Below are 14,569 nucleotides of genomic sequence, written 5' to 3' on the forward strand. Positions count from 1 at the left end.
ATTTGCTTAAAGATTATTTCGTGTGAATAAATGGGAGAGGCATGACACTTCTAGATGGGAAAACTAAACGTAAAGATGCAGTTTCCCAAGTGAAATTATAGATTTAGTACAGTTCAAACTAAAATCCAAAAAGAAAAAGAAAACAGAGTAGTAAAATAAAACTAGCCCTATCAAACATAAATATAAAACACAAAATCAAAAGAATTTAAACAACGTGTTGTTGGTACAATAGTTCTTCAGAAGGCAAAAACCTTCAATTTTGCTTAGTTTAGTGAAAAGATAATAATTAAACAGCTATAACACTAATTTAACAAAGGTTACTATGTGGATTCAATTATACAGCAAATTCAGACCAAAATAATGGTACCAACTATTTTCATATGACACACATTAAGTATCATATGACAAACACTCCCTAATGAGAAAGAATTTCAAAGATTTAGAGTGGGCTACAGTGTCAGATATTTACACTGTAACTTATTATCAGTACTGTTCTGGTTGTAGAGAGAAAACCTAGTTAGGCCAACAGACAGTATCAACTTCTTCAAGCAACTAGGAAATACTTACTTATGCTCAGCACAGACACCAAGGCAGGTCTGACACATCTCACAAGTTGGCCCTTGAAACTTCGGATCTGTACACTTACAGGCGCCACACTCACAGATGCCCCTGCCATTGCAGATCTGTCCATTTGTGGCCATGCATGAAGTAGTATCCAAAGAACAGTCACAGGCGCTGCCGGTGTAGTTGGGATTGCATTCACATACACGACACTTGCAAACGCCATTTCCTGTGATTAAAAATATCGTTTGTCATAACAATGGTCAAAATATAAAATTGCAGCACTGACTTAATAGTAAAAATCAGCAGTAATGTGGAAGAAAATGTAGCTAAGGATGGACAGACCCCTCAATGCTGTCCTTTTCTACTTATTCATCAAGCAAATTCTTAGACGTTTCTTACTGCATTAGATAGGATACATTTTATGACCATTCTTAGACCCTTTCTCACCTCCACAAATTAAGCCATTGGATCTATCACAGTTGAAATTATCACATTCGCAGAATTTGCCAGAATAAATTTCATTTGTATTATCCCTCTTCCTACAAACACACTGTCCACAGACACACTCTCCATTGTTACTACAGATTTCTGAACTGTTTTCTTTCCTGCAGTAAGCATCCATATCTTCACTGTTAACTTCATCTGTGCTACATTCACAATGTCTACCAACACGTCCCTCGTTGCACCTAAAGAAAGAATCCAAAATTTCAATCACATAAAATAACAAGTCATACTGTGAGAAAGAATGGGAGAGAAAATAAGACTATGAACAGTATCTTCAAACTACAATTCTATTACATGGGAGTGTTCATGCCACACGTCACAGACGTGTACAAAAGTGTACCTGTATGCGCATACACACATGGGTGCACCAGTCAAGTTCATATGGAATATATGCAAAGGCATGGGAAAAAACCTGTCTTCAGAAAAATAACCATTTTGATCAAGATGAAAATATAATCTAGCATTGAAAAGGTAAACAAAACATTTGGAAACACAGGATCAACTTACTTTAAAAGAGTGTAACAGTTGTATTCAAATGATATGCTATTACATTTGGTAGTATAGGTGAAGTAACTCTAAATTTAAAGCAATGGTCCAATTGTTAATCTAAAAAAGTACAATAAGGGGTGCCAGGCTGGCTCAGTCCAAAGAACATGCCAATTCTGGATCTCAGGGTCAAGTTCAAGTCCCATGGTGGGTGTAGAGATTACTTAAATAAATATTTTTTAAAAAGTACCAGAAACACACCCCAAAAAGATCATGGAAGGTGAAGAAAAACATATTGAACATATCATTTAAAAATATCATTTAAAAATAAAACAAATCTACATGACTCAATCAGGATATGTGCAACATAAAAAATTAAAATATAACATTTTAATTATTAGACAACTAATAACTGATGGTGAAATACAGTATTTTTCACAATTGAAAACTCTTCAAAGCCAAGTCATTTGGGGCTGACATTTAGATCAAAATACTCTCTCCTTCCTCCTATCCTTTAAGGAGACAGCTGTATTCAGAGTATACTCAATTTTAATTTTTAGATAAGAGGTAAATATCATAGTCTAAAAAAAAAATTTTAAATAATTTGATTAAAGTTTTGTTAGTAATAGATCTATGTTCATAAAATAGTGTTCTTTGCAAATATATTTTTTAAAAAATTATTCCAACAATGCAGAGGTACATGCACAAGGTGAACACCCTTTACTGCTTCCTAGTTCCATTTCCTAGATAAAACCACCATTGTTAAGTTTGATATATTTTCCTAAAACATTTTTCTGTAAACATATTTTATCTGAGCTTATTTAGCTCTAGAAAATACAGGCTACTATGCTATTATATGAGGGAAAAACCCAAAGGCTACCTTAACAATTTGTTAAATATATGTCTTAGATGGCTATAAAACCTTTTATTTCAAAGAGCAGTCTTCTTAAGGAAAAAAAGGGGGGCGGGCAACGAAGAACTTTCTAGAAATATCACACACAAGATTGTCAAATTGGTAACGTGATGAGCAACAGTGGTTGGAACAAAGAATTTATTTCCTCCATATATTTTTCTCCTCGAGGTCAAAGCAGCCTGTCTATAACTTTCTAAACCTAGATCTTTCTCTGTCACTCTCCAACAACCTCAGCTCACCTGCAAGCTCCACATTCGAACGTTCCATTTCCTTCATGACACTTTGGACTGCTAGGGATGCCTTCATTTTGGCACTCACATTCACAGATGAACTGAAGAATAATTTCTACTTCTTCAGTAAAGCCCAGAGGCTTAATTTTAATGATTTCAGAATTCTTATTTGGACATTTATTTGAAGTTATGCTAATTTCAAATTGAACCTTGAAGGAAAAAAAACAATTAAATTAACAACAAAGCAATCTGAATCTGCTAAAAAGTATTTCAAAAAGCTACTAATTTCTTTCACTGTTTCTCAAATTATAAACTGTTTCTCAAATCTATAACTAGATTATAAACAAGCAATTTTTTCTTTCCTTCAGAAAAAGCTTATACAACATACCTCATCTCCAATGGAAATATTGGAACATTTTCTTCCATTTTCCCCTGTTCCATTCACCCCATTCTTGCAGTAAGATTTGTAGTTTATTGTTACTCCTTCTGGCAATTTGCTGTTTTCCAAAATGACTTCTGAGGAAAGGGACTAAAAGAAACACTAATCACACACAGGAAAGGCAAACAAAATAAAGTACAATGATTGTGTAAAACCAATGGGCAAAATGAACTATTAAGAAAATAGTATCATTTAAATAAAAGGCTTGGAGCCAAATTCTGAGTGACTAGAAAACACAGACCCCAAAGAAACAGGATCTAATTAAAATTTTTCAAAATAATGTACATGATTAAAAAGTAAGAGTACTGGGGCATCCAGGTAGCTCAGTCAGTTAAGCATCCAACCCCTGATTTCGGGTTGGGTCATGATCTCATGGTTCATGAGTTCAAGCCCTGCATCAGGCTTTGCACTGACAATGTGGAGCCTGCTTGGGATTCTCTCTCTCTCCCGCTTCCCTGCTTGCACTCTCTCTCTCTCTCTCTCTCAAAATAAATAAACTAAAAATATATAATAAGATTATTTGTGCTTTAATTATTGATGATCATACAGTGCAGAAAAGGCCTAATATAAATTATGAAAAGTCCTAAGACCTCAGAACAAACATTTTCTGTCCCCATTTGGCAATATGGCTCTTCTCTGGCCCTACCACTTCCAGCCAACTAGGGACTAAGGTAAACAACTGACTATACACAGTCTGGGAACACATATGCTTAAGAGCCATTATAGACCAGGCCAAAAAAACCAAACAAACAAAAAACAAAAAAAACACCAGCAAACTCAAAACCCCAAGTACGAAGAATTCAAGCCAATGTTTTTGTTTTTTTTTTTTTTAGAATATCAGAATGCTCAGGACAAAGAGAAGACTCAGCGGCAAGCTGTCACATGCCTACATGCCTGTGACTAAGGAAAATATTAAAATATTCTGTTGGGTGGAGAACTATGGGGAAGACATGAACCAAACGGAATCCTGAAAATCTTTGTAATACAAAACCCGTCTCTTTGCGTAGGGTCTTTCCAAAACATTTTAGGAAACCCTAACATGAGGTAAAAAGTATCTTAAATTCAACCTGTTAAAAGGTTGAGGGTGGACACACCTTGATTACCATAATGTTAGAAATGTCTCCCGACTACTTAAAATGATTATTCATCAATGCTTAAGCATCAGAATTGGCTGTACACAATTCAACTTCATGTGTGGGGAAAAAAAATCTTATAAATCTTTTTAAAACAGGTAGAGCATATATATATATATATATATATATATACACATATATATGTAGATACTTTATGGTACATATATGTATGAGTGTCTGTGTATCCCTTGAGAATAGAAAACTGCGTCTCTGAATACATGGCAAGAGAAGAACTGGCAAAAAACTTTTCCAGAATAATTCATCACAACCAATCTACAAAGGATTGAGAAAGGGGAAGAGAAGACTGAAGTAATCCTGTAAATCTAAATGTAAGTTATGTTCCACTTGTTTTCCAACAAGGAAACCTATTTAGTGACATTGAATATTTAGAATCTTCTCCACATGTCTTCATCATATTTTTGCTTTGTTGAGGCTATGTAAATAATTATGCTTTAGCAAGAGAATATAAGATGTTTTCTTCCAGATACACAGAATGTTAGTTTTGTGTTGTCCTCTGGGCTTGCTAAACTGCATATGAAGAGAGTTTTACTTTCTTTGAGCAAAGTATTCTCAACAGGGTATTGTCTAAAACAGTTTATTTAATATGTACTTACATTGTATGCATCAATAATCAACTGAATTACATTGCTGGAATTTGCAGATAAAGTTCCTACTGCTGACTTAGGGATCAAATTTTTCAGTTCCTGAAATTAAAAGATAAAACACATGAGATACAAACATTATTCATTCAACCAATCAGCATCTACTGAATATACAATATTTATTTTTAATGAGTTCCCTATCCATTTCCTAAATAACATAAGGGGTCAGACCAGAAAAAACAACTCATTTTATATGTGATTAAAACTTAATAAAAACCACTTATGTAAAATCCAGCCAGTCTGGCTAGTGACACTTTCCCACATTTCAATTCAGACATATGATTTTGCCTCTAATGACTAAACATAAAGGGTCTAGAAACTGGTTCTTCTTTTTAACCCATATATGCATATATATATATATATAGATAGATAGATAGATAGATAGTTACCTTGTAAACGGGCTGAAATTCTTCAGTAACTGCAAAAATTGTCTGAATGTTATTTTCACTTAGTTTCTGGACAAGGTGAGCAATAGAAGGATAATCCTAAGAAATTAATAAAATTTGTAAGTAATTACATCCAATGTATTCCAGTTTTCCAATACTTTTTGAAAGTAATAATGATCTGCATATATAACTGGATTACTTACACAAGACTGCTTGAAATAACACAAACAACTGCAGACATGGGAGATGTGTGCACATGGGTTTCTAATTTTCTATCTTTATGTATGTATAAAAACTTCAGTAAAAAGATTTTAAAAAGCAAGGCCTATGTGTATTAAATGTTAGAACAATTAAATTGAAGAATTGTCAATAATTAAAGGCTGTATCATAAATCACTTAAGAAAAAGACCAAATTTTGCCAGGGTTTAGATTTCTTCTAGAACTTGAATAATTTGACAATCTTTGTTTTCAGTAAAAATAGAGTGCCTACTTTCAAAAATCTTATAGAAATAAGATGAGGAGTATATTACTATACAAATTATTTGCTTAGGAATAATATCAACTTTGCTACCAAATGATATGAGCAAGTGAGAAAAGCCACAGCGACAGGTTGAGGCATGGAAAAAAAAAAATAGTGTTCAAGCAGCTCCTTTCACAGGTGGAGGCCCTTGGCTCAGCAGCAGGAAGCAAGCACAAAGCCACATCTTCAGAACAGCAACACTAGCTTCCTTGCACATTAGGTTAGAGCCCACACTTACCAAAATAACAAACCCCCAAACCTAGTAAAACCTACAAGCTTAATCACCCACAATACTCTTAGTATTAAACACTAAAATTCCACATGAGTTCATTCAATGTATAAGGAATTCAGCACTTACATAATAATGGCTCATTGTGTACACATCATTTTCCAGGTGACACTGTCCATCATTGGGTAAAACAATGCCACCAAGTTTCCCATCTCCAGCAAAGTGAAACCCAGCATCCGTGGAAAACACCAGCAGCCGTGTAACATTCCTCCAGCCAATCAATGACTTGAAAAGAAAATGATTTCAATTTAAAAATACTATCCACGATCACTGCAAATAAATCTTTAACCCTCATATAGGCTGCCATTGTACTTTTAACCTAATTCTGTATCTTTTTAGCTTCTTTTTTTTGCAGTGCTAATACTCTCGCCAATAAATGCACAGAGCCCACGCATTAAGGCTCCTCCACCCCATTGGAAAACTATGTCTTGCCTGGTTGCCCATTTCTCTCAGCTAGTTTTTGAAAACTATCTTTGGGGCGTCTGGATGGCTCAGTCAGTTAAGCATCTGACTCTTGATTTTGGCTCAGGTCATGATCTCACAGTTTGTGGGATCAAGCCCTGCGTCGGGCTCTGTACTGACAGTGTGGAGCCTACTTGGGATTCTCTCTCTTTGCCCCTCCCCAACTTGTGCATGCTCTCTCAAAATAAATAAATATTTAAAAAATAATAAAAATAAAAAACTGTATCTTTTAACATCAACGTCTCCCTTCCCCACTAGAAGGTAGGCTAACTCTATGGGGGGGGGGGGGGGGGGCGGGGCACAGGGAGCACATCTGCTTCTCCAGTAGCAAGCACAGGGCCCGGCACACAGTAGGTACCTAGTGAATATTTGCTGGGGAAACAGAAATGTCTCAGCCCATTCCGTCCTTTACCTACTGCTGCTGCCTTGTTCTCATCCATCCTTCCATCCTTGCTCCCACCTTCTATAGTATATGCCTCCTTTATCAGCCCTCTGTATTAGGCCTTCCTTTTTTTAACTACAGAAAAAATCATCTTCTCCAAACACCTGCCCTACCTAATTCCATCCAGTCTACCTCATAAGTACTATTTGTTCATTTATTTTATTCTCTTCTTTATTCAACAAAGAATTTAAAGTAGCAATAAAGGGGCACCTGGCTGGCTCAGCCTGTGGAGTGTGCAACTCTTGATCTCAGGGTTGTAAGTTCGAGCCCCATGCGGAGTGTAGAGATTACTTAAAAAATAAAATTTAAAAAAAAGTAGCAATGAAATCCTCTTCTATGGTAAATTTGTAATTACATTTGCCTAAATTTACTCAATACATCTTGTATATATCCTCATAAAGCTGTAAATTCCTTGAAGATATGAATTCAGTTTACTAATGCTGGCAATCCAAGTGTCTCTTGCATCTAGGGAAGTAGGTGGAACAGTTACTCTCAGTCAGCATGATAACCATGGAAAGACAGTAGAGGCCATGGATGCTATGGCTTGCTCTAATCCCACAGGCTGAGGCACAGCTGGAGGCAGCCCAAAGAATGTTCTCTCCACAGGGAGCTGCCAACAGGATCACAAATAAATGTGAGAAAGGGTGGCAGGCTAGGCACTACCTGGAATATTAATCTTTCTTCCCCTTTAAAAGCCGAGACTAGGGGCGCCTGGGTGGCTCAGTCGGTTAAGCGGCCGACTTCGGCTCAGGTCATGATCTCGCGGTCCGTGAGTTCGAGCCCCGTGACGGGCTCTGTGCTGACAGCTTGGAGCCTGGAGCCTGTTTCGGATTCTGTGTCTCCCTCTCTCTGACCCTCCCCTGTTCATGCTCTGTCTCTCCCTGTCTCAAAAATAAATAAAACGTTTAAAAAAATAAATAAATAAATAAAAGCCGAGACTATCTTTAAATTACAACTGCCCCAGGGAGAAATCAAAAGTAACAACAATATAGTACTTAATATTTGCTGAGTGCTTACTGCCACTTTATATGGATTACTGTATTTGTATGTCTTAACAGTCCTACCAGGTATATCTACTATTGTCCCTTCATACTGAGAAGGATACAGTCCTCGAGTGTGGCTAAGTAAATTGTCTAGCATCAGTAGCCATGGGAAAATGTGAAACCACGTTCTAACAGTCTATTCTCTTAAACACTATACCATACTGCTACACCATATCATTATCTTGGATATCTTGGATATAAGATACAGCACCTTAGCAAAAACTGGTTGAAAAATAACCATTAGGAAGCTTCAGGAATCAAGGAACAGGGAACATATATGAGTGTTCTAGGGAACAGGGGTACCATAAGGAAAAAAAAGAGGAAAAATGAGACAGAAGTAGGTCTTAAGACAAATCTTATTTAATACCTCACAATGCTTACTGGTTTCAGCTTCAGCCATGTCATGAAAATGTCATCTCAAAATCTTCAGCTGCTAAATGGGTCATAGAATTCTATCACTAGTCTAATGGAGATGAGCTTACTAAAAACCTTACAATTAAAATTATTAATAAGGGCACCTGGGTGGCTCAGTCAGTTAAACGTCCTATTCACTCTTGATTTTGGCTCACAGGATCTCACAGTTGTGGGATTGAGCCCCACAGTGGGTTCCAGCTGAGCATGGGACCTGCTTAAGATTCTCTCTGTCTCCCCCCATCATGTGTTCTCTCTCTCAAAAATAAATTTAAAAAATAAATACAATTAGTAATATTGTAGGGCTTCTCAAAATATATATGTTCATATAGATTACAAAGCAGAATTTAAAAAGTTCTTTTTGAATTACTAAGACATAGGAAGACATCTTTCAAAGACAATGAGAAGAAAACTGATCAAAGGAAAATGGTATCGGAGATACAATTCCATTTGAGCTCTTTTAATTCTCCTGGTGATACCTTGGACAAGATCAATTCCATCTCTGGCACAAGCCAGAAAGTCAGGACACCTGTGCCTCTTCTAAACACCTAGAATGCTAGCCAAGCATAGCTAAACTGCCCCACTGTTTCAAATGGTGAGCATTCTGGCTTTTAAAATCCCATATAAAAGAAGTAATTGCCTGGTTGAAATAAGGACGTAATGATTAAATATGCTTTTACAAAACACTTGTGTAGCTGGAGGGAATTTAAGGGATCCAATTCTGTATTTCTCTGGGATAATGAAGGATGATTTGGTAAGTAGGTAATGTTTCTGTACTGAGAGTAAAATCACACCTAAAATTCATACAATAGCCCTTTGTAGGAATGAATGCACTTACTCCGCAAACTGCAACTTGCATGATTGCATCGAAGCCACCTTCTGGAGAATCCAAATTTCCAGATATGCGCTGTTTACCAACAAGTTCATTAAATACTTCCCCTTTATCAGTAAGACTGAGCACATTTTTGTAGCTAAATGGGCTGGTGCAGTTTTGTTCACTTGTGCAAGGGTTCCTGAGCTTGGCTGGTGTTGTACTAATGTAAGGCATCACGGTCTTCTCCACAAATGAGCCAAATCCTGTGAAGGAAAAATGCATGTAGAGAGAAGGATAGATGGATGGACAGACATGAACTTGCATTAAAAAGAATAAAGTATGTTACCACATAGAAGTCAACCTTTTTCTTTAATGAGAAATAAGATTTTAATAATAAAGTTTGGAAAGGAGATCATTCTAACACAAAAAATCCAGGTGTAAAATGAGATTAGGTTGTACTGACAGGTGTAGTCATTAATTAGTAACGAATTAGAATTTGAGTACTCAACATGTTTACAATACAACACATGAATGCAATAAGTCCCTGTTTCATTATCTATGGTGGTATGATGTGTGTTAAGTAACATGGTAGCATAAAGTAACAGAGGGACAAAGATTACTAGATATGTGACAGGAATAGGTTTCCTCTCAGAAAGAAAAGGCTAAAAACTGGCCTGTTTATTTCATAAGTATGTGATGAAGAACAAAATTGCCAAGACTTAGACAAATGAAAATTATTAGTTTTCTTGATATCCCTACCAATCCGGAAATCTGAAGTAATCCTTCTCATTTCATTCATCAGATCTGTTCCAAGACTTTTGACATTCTCCAAATCATCTTTCATAGAGTAGGAGAGGTCCATAAGGTAGTAGAGATCAATAGGATAGTCTTCAGCTCTCTTGAATTTTAATGTAAATGTCTGCGGCTCCCCTAATTAAACAGAGATTAGAAAATGAAGTTAGTTTCCAGCAATCAAAAGCAAATGAGAAAAACCAAATTGGATTCAAAAAATAAACACTATAAAATGAAATGTATTACTGCCATAATCTTTTTTTTTAAATGTTTATTTTTGAGAGAGAGAGACAGAGCATGAGCAGGGGAGGGGCAGAGAGAGAGGAAGACACAGAATCCAAAGCAGGCTCCAGGCTCCGAGCTGTCAGCACAGAACCCAACGCAGGGCGCGAACTCACGAGCCATGAGATCATGACCTGAGCCGAAGTCGGAAGCTCAACCAACTGAGCCACCCAGACACCCCACTGCCATAATCTTTACAAAAACCTGGGAATTTCACTGGTTAACTAAATGAGTGTATACTCCATTTCATTCAACAAATACTTACCATGCTAAGCACTGGGCATTCAAGATGAAAAAGACAATACTTCCATGGGCAAGACAGACAAACAGTAGATTTATAACTATGACCAAGGACAAGAGATAGATGAAACTGCATAAATTAGACTGGGGTGGGTAAGGCAGGGCACATTAGAGAGTATACCTGACTTCTAGAGGGTGAAGTTGTAAGACATTCTGTACTCTGTTTATATGTTAAGTAAACATCGTCTGATTTTTACTTCAGAAAACCTGGCAAAAAAAAAAGTTTTAAAAATGAACTGTAGAGACAAAGAGCCTTGTTAAGAAACTACTGCAAAAATCCTTGAGGAAGACATGAAGATCTGAACTGAAACCATGAGGAAGAAGAAGAAGAGGGGAGGGATAAAAGAGGCAGAAGGTAAAATTCATTTAGAAAACACAGAAGAAAGAGGAGGTTTGGGTGAAAACTCATTGCTTGTTAACTTGTGGATGTTCTCTATACAGATTTCTAGTAGGCAGCTGAGTAAATGTGTTTGGGGCTTAGGAGAAAGGCTGTGTTACAGCACACAAATGGCTTTAAAGTTACGAGGGAAAAGCAACAATTAACTGCACTACAAAGAGGAAGGAAGAAAAAAGACACAAAAAGGAGACTGGAAAGTAATGTTAAGAGATAAAAACTAGGAGTGCTACTGCTGAAGCCAAGAGGAGAGCATTTCAAGAAGTTTCAAGGAACGGTACAGAAAGGTTAAAAGAAGAAAAAAGGCCCTGACAGGGATCCACTAGGTTTGGTGGTTCAAAGTGATGGTAGAGCTTTGCCAAAACAGGTAGAGAAGCAGACTGAAAAGTGCTCAAGAGGGGAAGTCATGGAGACCACAAGTGTGCACCATTCTGTTGAGAGAAAAGGGATGGAAACTGGGAAGTGGAGGAAGAAGGCTTGTTTTCTTCTTTCCTTTTTCAGATGCAGGACTGCCACAGATTCTCATAAAAACTTACTATTTTCACAACATTAAACAAATACAAGGAAAAACACAGGTTAGAATGTTGTCTGTATATTAAGTAATTATACCTCGGGATGGATACTTTTATTTTTAAAACCCATTAAATATAATACTTTCTGACTCTAACAGAATTTGCTTTGAACATGAGGCAACCTTTATTATTTCAAATATATGTGACTTGCACATTGCTATGTCTGCTACAAATTCCTGAAGTTTGACACATTCCACATTTCTATGTGAGTACCAGTCCGTATGTGAAAACCCCTTGATGGAAAATATAAAGTTGTCAAAAAGCTCCTGTTGAAATAAAGGTATTCATGCAATTAGATTTCTGTACCTGATCGCAACTGCAAAACCAACTGCTGAGGCTGGATTTGAGTAATATCTTCTGGCTGGAGCTTCTCTGCCGTTCCTTTGCTACGGTTCGTTACATTTTTATTTTTCTTTACATCTTTGGAGCCTCTGGGATTTTCTATGTCATCTGGATGGCAACCCTTCTTTTTCAAAGCTTCTAAATCATCGCATCGCGCAGACGTAGGCATTCCTTCTTGTAAAAATGTCTAAGTGACATACAAAATATAGGTATAAATAGTAAGTATAATAGTCAAACATTCTGTTTAATCATAATTGCAAACATGCAATATTTAAATGCAAAAATCAAGTGACACAACTAACACACTTCATTTTTGGTTTTTAAACAAAATACCCTCTTCACCCAAATCATATGCTCTTGTTTAAAAACAAACGAACTCATTCTCTAGAAAAGTAATACCTTTGTTAATATATTATTAATAATTTATTACTTTGGTAATATTTAGGACTGACCTAAATGTACATTTTAACTGTCCCACTTTCAAATTATAAGTATTTAATCAAAGGAATTTCTTCAGTGAAATCACTTATTCAGAATGCTTAATGGCCACTAATAATGTATATACCCAACTACTGGACAAGTATTTTTTTCCCAAAATTTCCCTTAGAAAAATCTTATATAAGTCTCTCATTAGCCTGAAGATGTCTCAATTAATGATACAATTTTTAAAAAGGAGACCAAGAAACTTAACACAGAATTAGTAAGTATTCCTAGAGGTTTGAAAAAATTTCAAGTATTGGCTAGTATTTTAAATAAGTCTTTTAAAATTTATTTTTAAAAACAATAATCACGGTGGTGATTATGTGACAATACAAAACAATAATCGCAGTAAAATTTGATTACCTGACAAGGTCATGAATATATATCCACAGAGTGCATTTTAAAAGAATAAAAATAAAAAAGGTCTGAATGGTATATAAATGGTACTTGTGGCTTGGGGTAAAATTTCCAGTAGTGATATGACCTCAAAATGTGTTATACCTCAAACAAATTAGATGGAAATAAAAATATTATCTGATGACTGAAGAAGTATCTCAGTGAAAGCAAAAACACTGCTGTTAAGATGCACGTAAAATCTCTGAATAAAAATTTTTCATGAAATCTGAGGAGAAAAACAATGACCTTAGTGTATAGGTGGGTATGTGTCACTTCAAAATGTGTACCTATAACAATCAATTATTATAATAGACATTTGAGTATTTCACATATATCCCTAAAAATTGTATATAGTTGTACTAGGCCAGAGTTGTTTGCTTTTTTTGTTTTTTAATTTTGACACTGGGAAAATGAGGAAATGCCTTTTATTTTGGGTCACTTTATCTTCAATTTCATATGGTATTTGTTTACTATCTACAAATTTCACAGTGCTGTGTAATGAGGATATTTAAATACAAAGAATATATAATGGTTTTGATCAGTTACTTTTTTTGATCGGTTACATAAAGAGCATTTATGTAACTAGAAAAACACCTGGAAGGGAATACCAAAGGGCAGATAATTCAAAGCTGAACTACTTTCTTGTATTATCAAACCTGAAATACTACCAAAGCACAGGAGCCTAGCGTGGAAAACTTAAGACTGTAACACTCAAAGTTTCACTAAACACATTCTGAAATACCCTTTAATAATTTAAGAATTATGCCACAAATATCAAAGGCTTAAGAACAGTTTGGCAAGTAAGCCTTGCCTGAGACAGAACTCAGAGCACTCCCTATTTCTTCCACTGTCTCCAACTGAATTCCAGAATACCATTTTTATGAGAACAGAAAGTGTCACTAGGAAAACTTTGAAATAACAAAACAAAAACCTCTGATTTTCCCTTTCATATGGTTAAACCATACAAAATATCTGATATTTGACCAGTTACGTACAGCTACAAACAAGCAGTTGAAATGTGTGGGGTCAAATGTCTAAAATCAAGCAATTAACCTTTGACCTTCTGATATTATTTACCCTGTGAATAAATTATAAATCCTCAAAATGACTTCCCTTTATTCTGTTTTGATTCATTCATTCATATTTACTTTTTCATTTAACATTAGTAAGCTTTGTGAAAGGTATCAAGTAAGCAATGTACAGAGATGACCACTGAATAAAATTTAAACCCTAACCTCAATGGGCTTTTATTAGGCTGCAAATCAATTCTATCTTAGTTTTAACTCAAATATAATTAGGAAAGTTAATTTCTACCTCTCCTGTCAAAAAAAGAGAAAAATCTACAACAGTCAAATTAAATGGCTAGGGATTTATGGGAGGCTATTCAACAGAAATATAATGCATGCCACAAAGGCGAGCTACCAATGTACTTTAAAATTATCTAGTAGCCACACAAAAAGAAAAAATAAAATGAAACAGGAAACTAATTTTAACAATATATACAAAATATGATCATTTCAACATTATTAATGATTTTTTTAATCATTAAGTCTTCAAACTTTGGGATGTATCTGTGGCTTACAGTAATTCTCAATTTGGAACATCTTGGAGCATATTTAAAGTGCTCAATAGCTACATGTGCCTAGTGGCTACTGTGTTTAAATAGCACACCTCCAGACCATCACATAGTGTTAGACACAGAATTGATACTTA

At 35.6% G+C, this 14,569-nt stretch overlaps 1 protein-coding gene across 2 annotated transcripts in view; it reads right to left on the minus strand.

The window, feature by feature from the left end:
* ITGB1 (integrin subunit beta 1) overlaps window positions 1-14,569 on the minus strand; it is a 46,572-nt gene that overhangs the window by 11,157 nt on the left and 20,846 nt on the right. For both annotated transcript variants that reach the window (XM_042991397.1, XM_042991398.1), the window contains exons 4-13: window positions 11,945-12,167; window positions 10,058-10,228; window positions 9,323-9,561; window positions 6,196-6,351; window positions 5,321-5,416; window positions 4,884-4,973; window positions 3,086-3,226; window positions 2,707-2,906; window positions 1,012-1,250; window positions 568-790 (exon numbers count right to left, since the gene is read on the minus strand). In XM_042991397.1, coding sequence (XP_042847331.1) covers window positions 568-790; window positions 1,012-1,250; window positions 2,707-2,906; window positions 3,086-3,226; window positions 4,884-4,973; window positions 5,321-5,416; window positions 6,196-6,351; window positions 9,323-9,561; window positions 10,058-10,228; window positions 11,945-12,167 — 1,778 coding nt within the window. The remainder of the gene's footprint in view (window positions 1-567; window positions 791-1,011; window positions 1,251-2,706; window positions 2,907-3,085; window positions 3,227-4,883; window positions 4,974-5,320; window positions 5,417-6,195; window positions 6,352-9,322; window positions 9,562-10,057; window positions 10,229-11,944; window positions 12,168-14,569) is intronic.

Source organism: Panthera tigris, chromosome B4 (genome assembly GCF_018350195.1).
Source record: "Panthera tigris isolate Pti1 chromosome B4, P.tigris_Pti1_mat1.1, whole genome shotgun sequence".
Lineage (NCBI taxonomy): Eukaryota > Metazoa > Chordata > Mammalia > Carnivora > Felidae > Panthera > Panthera tigris.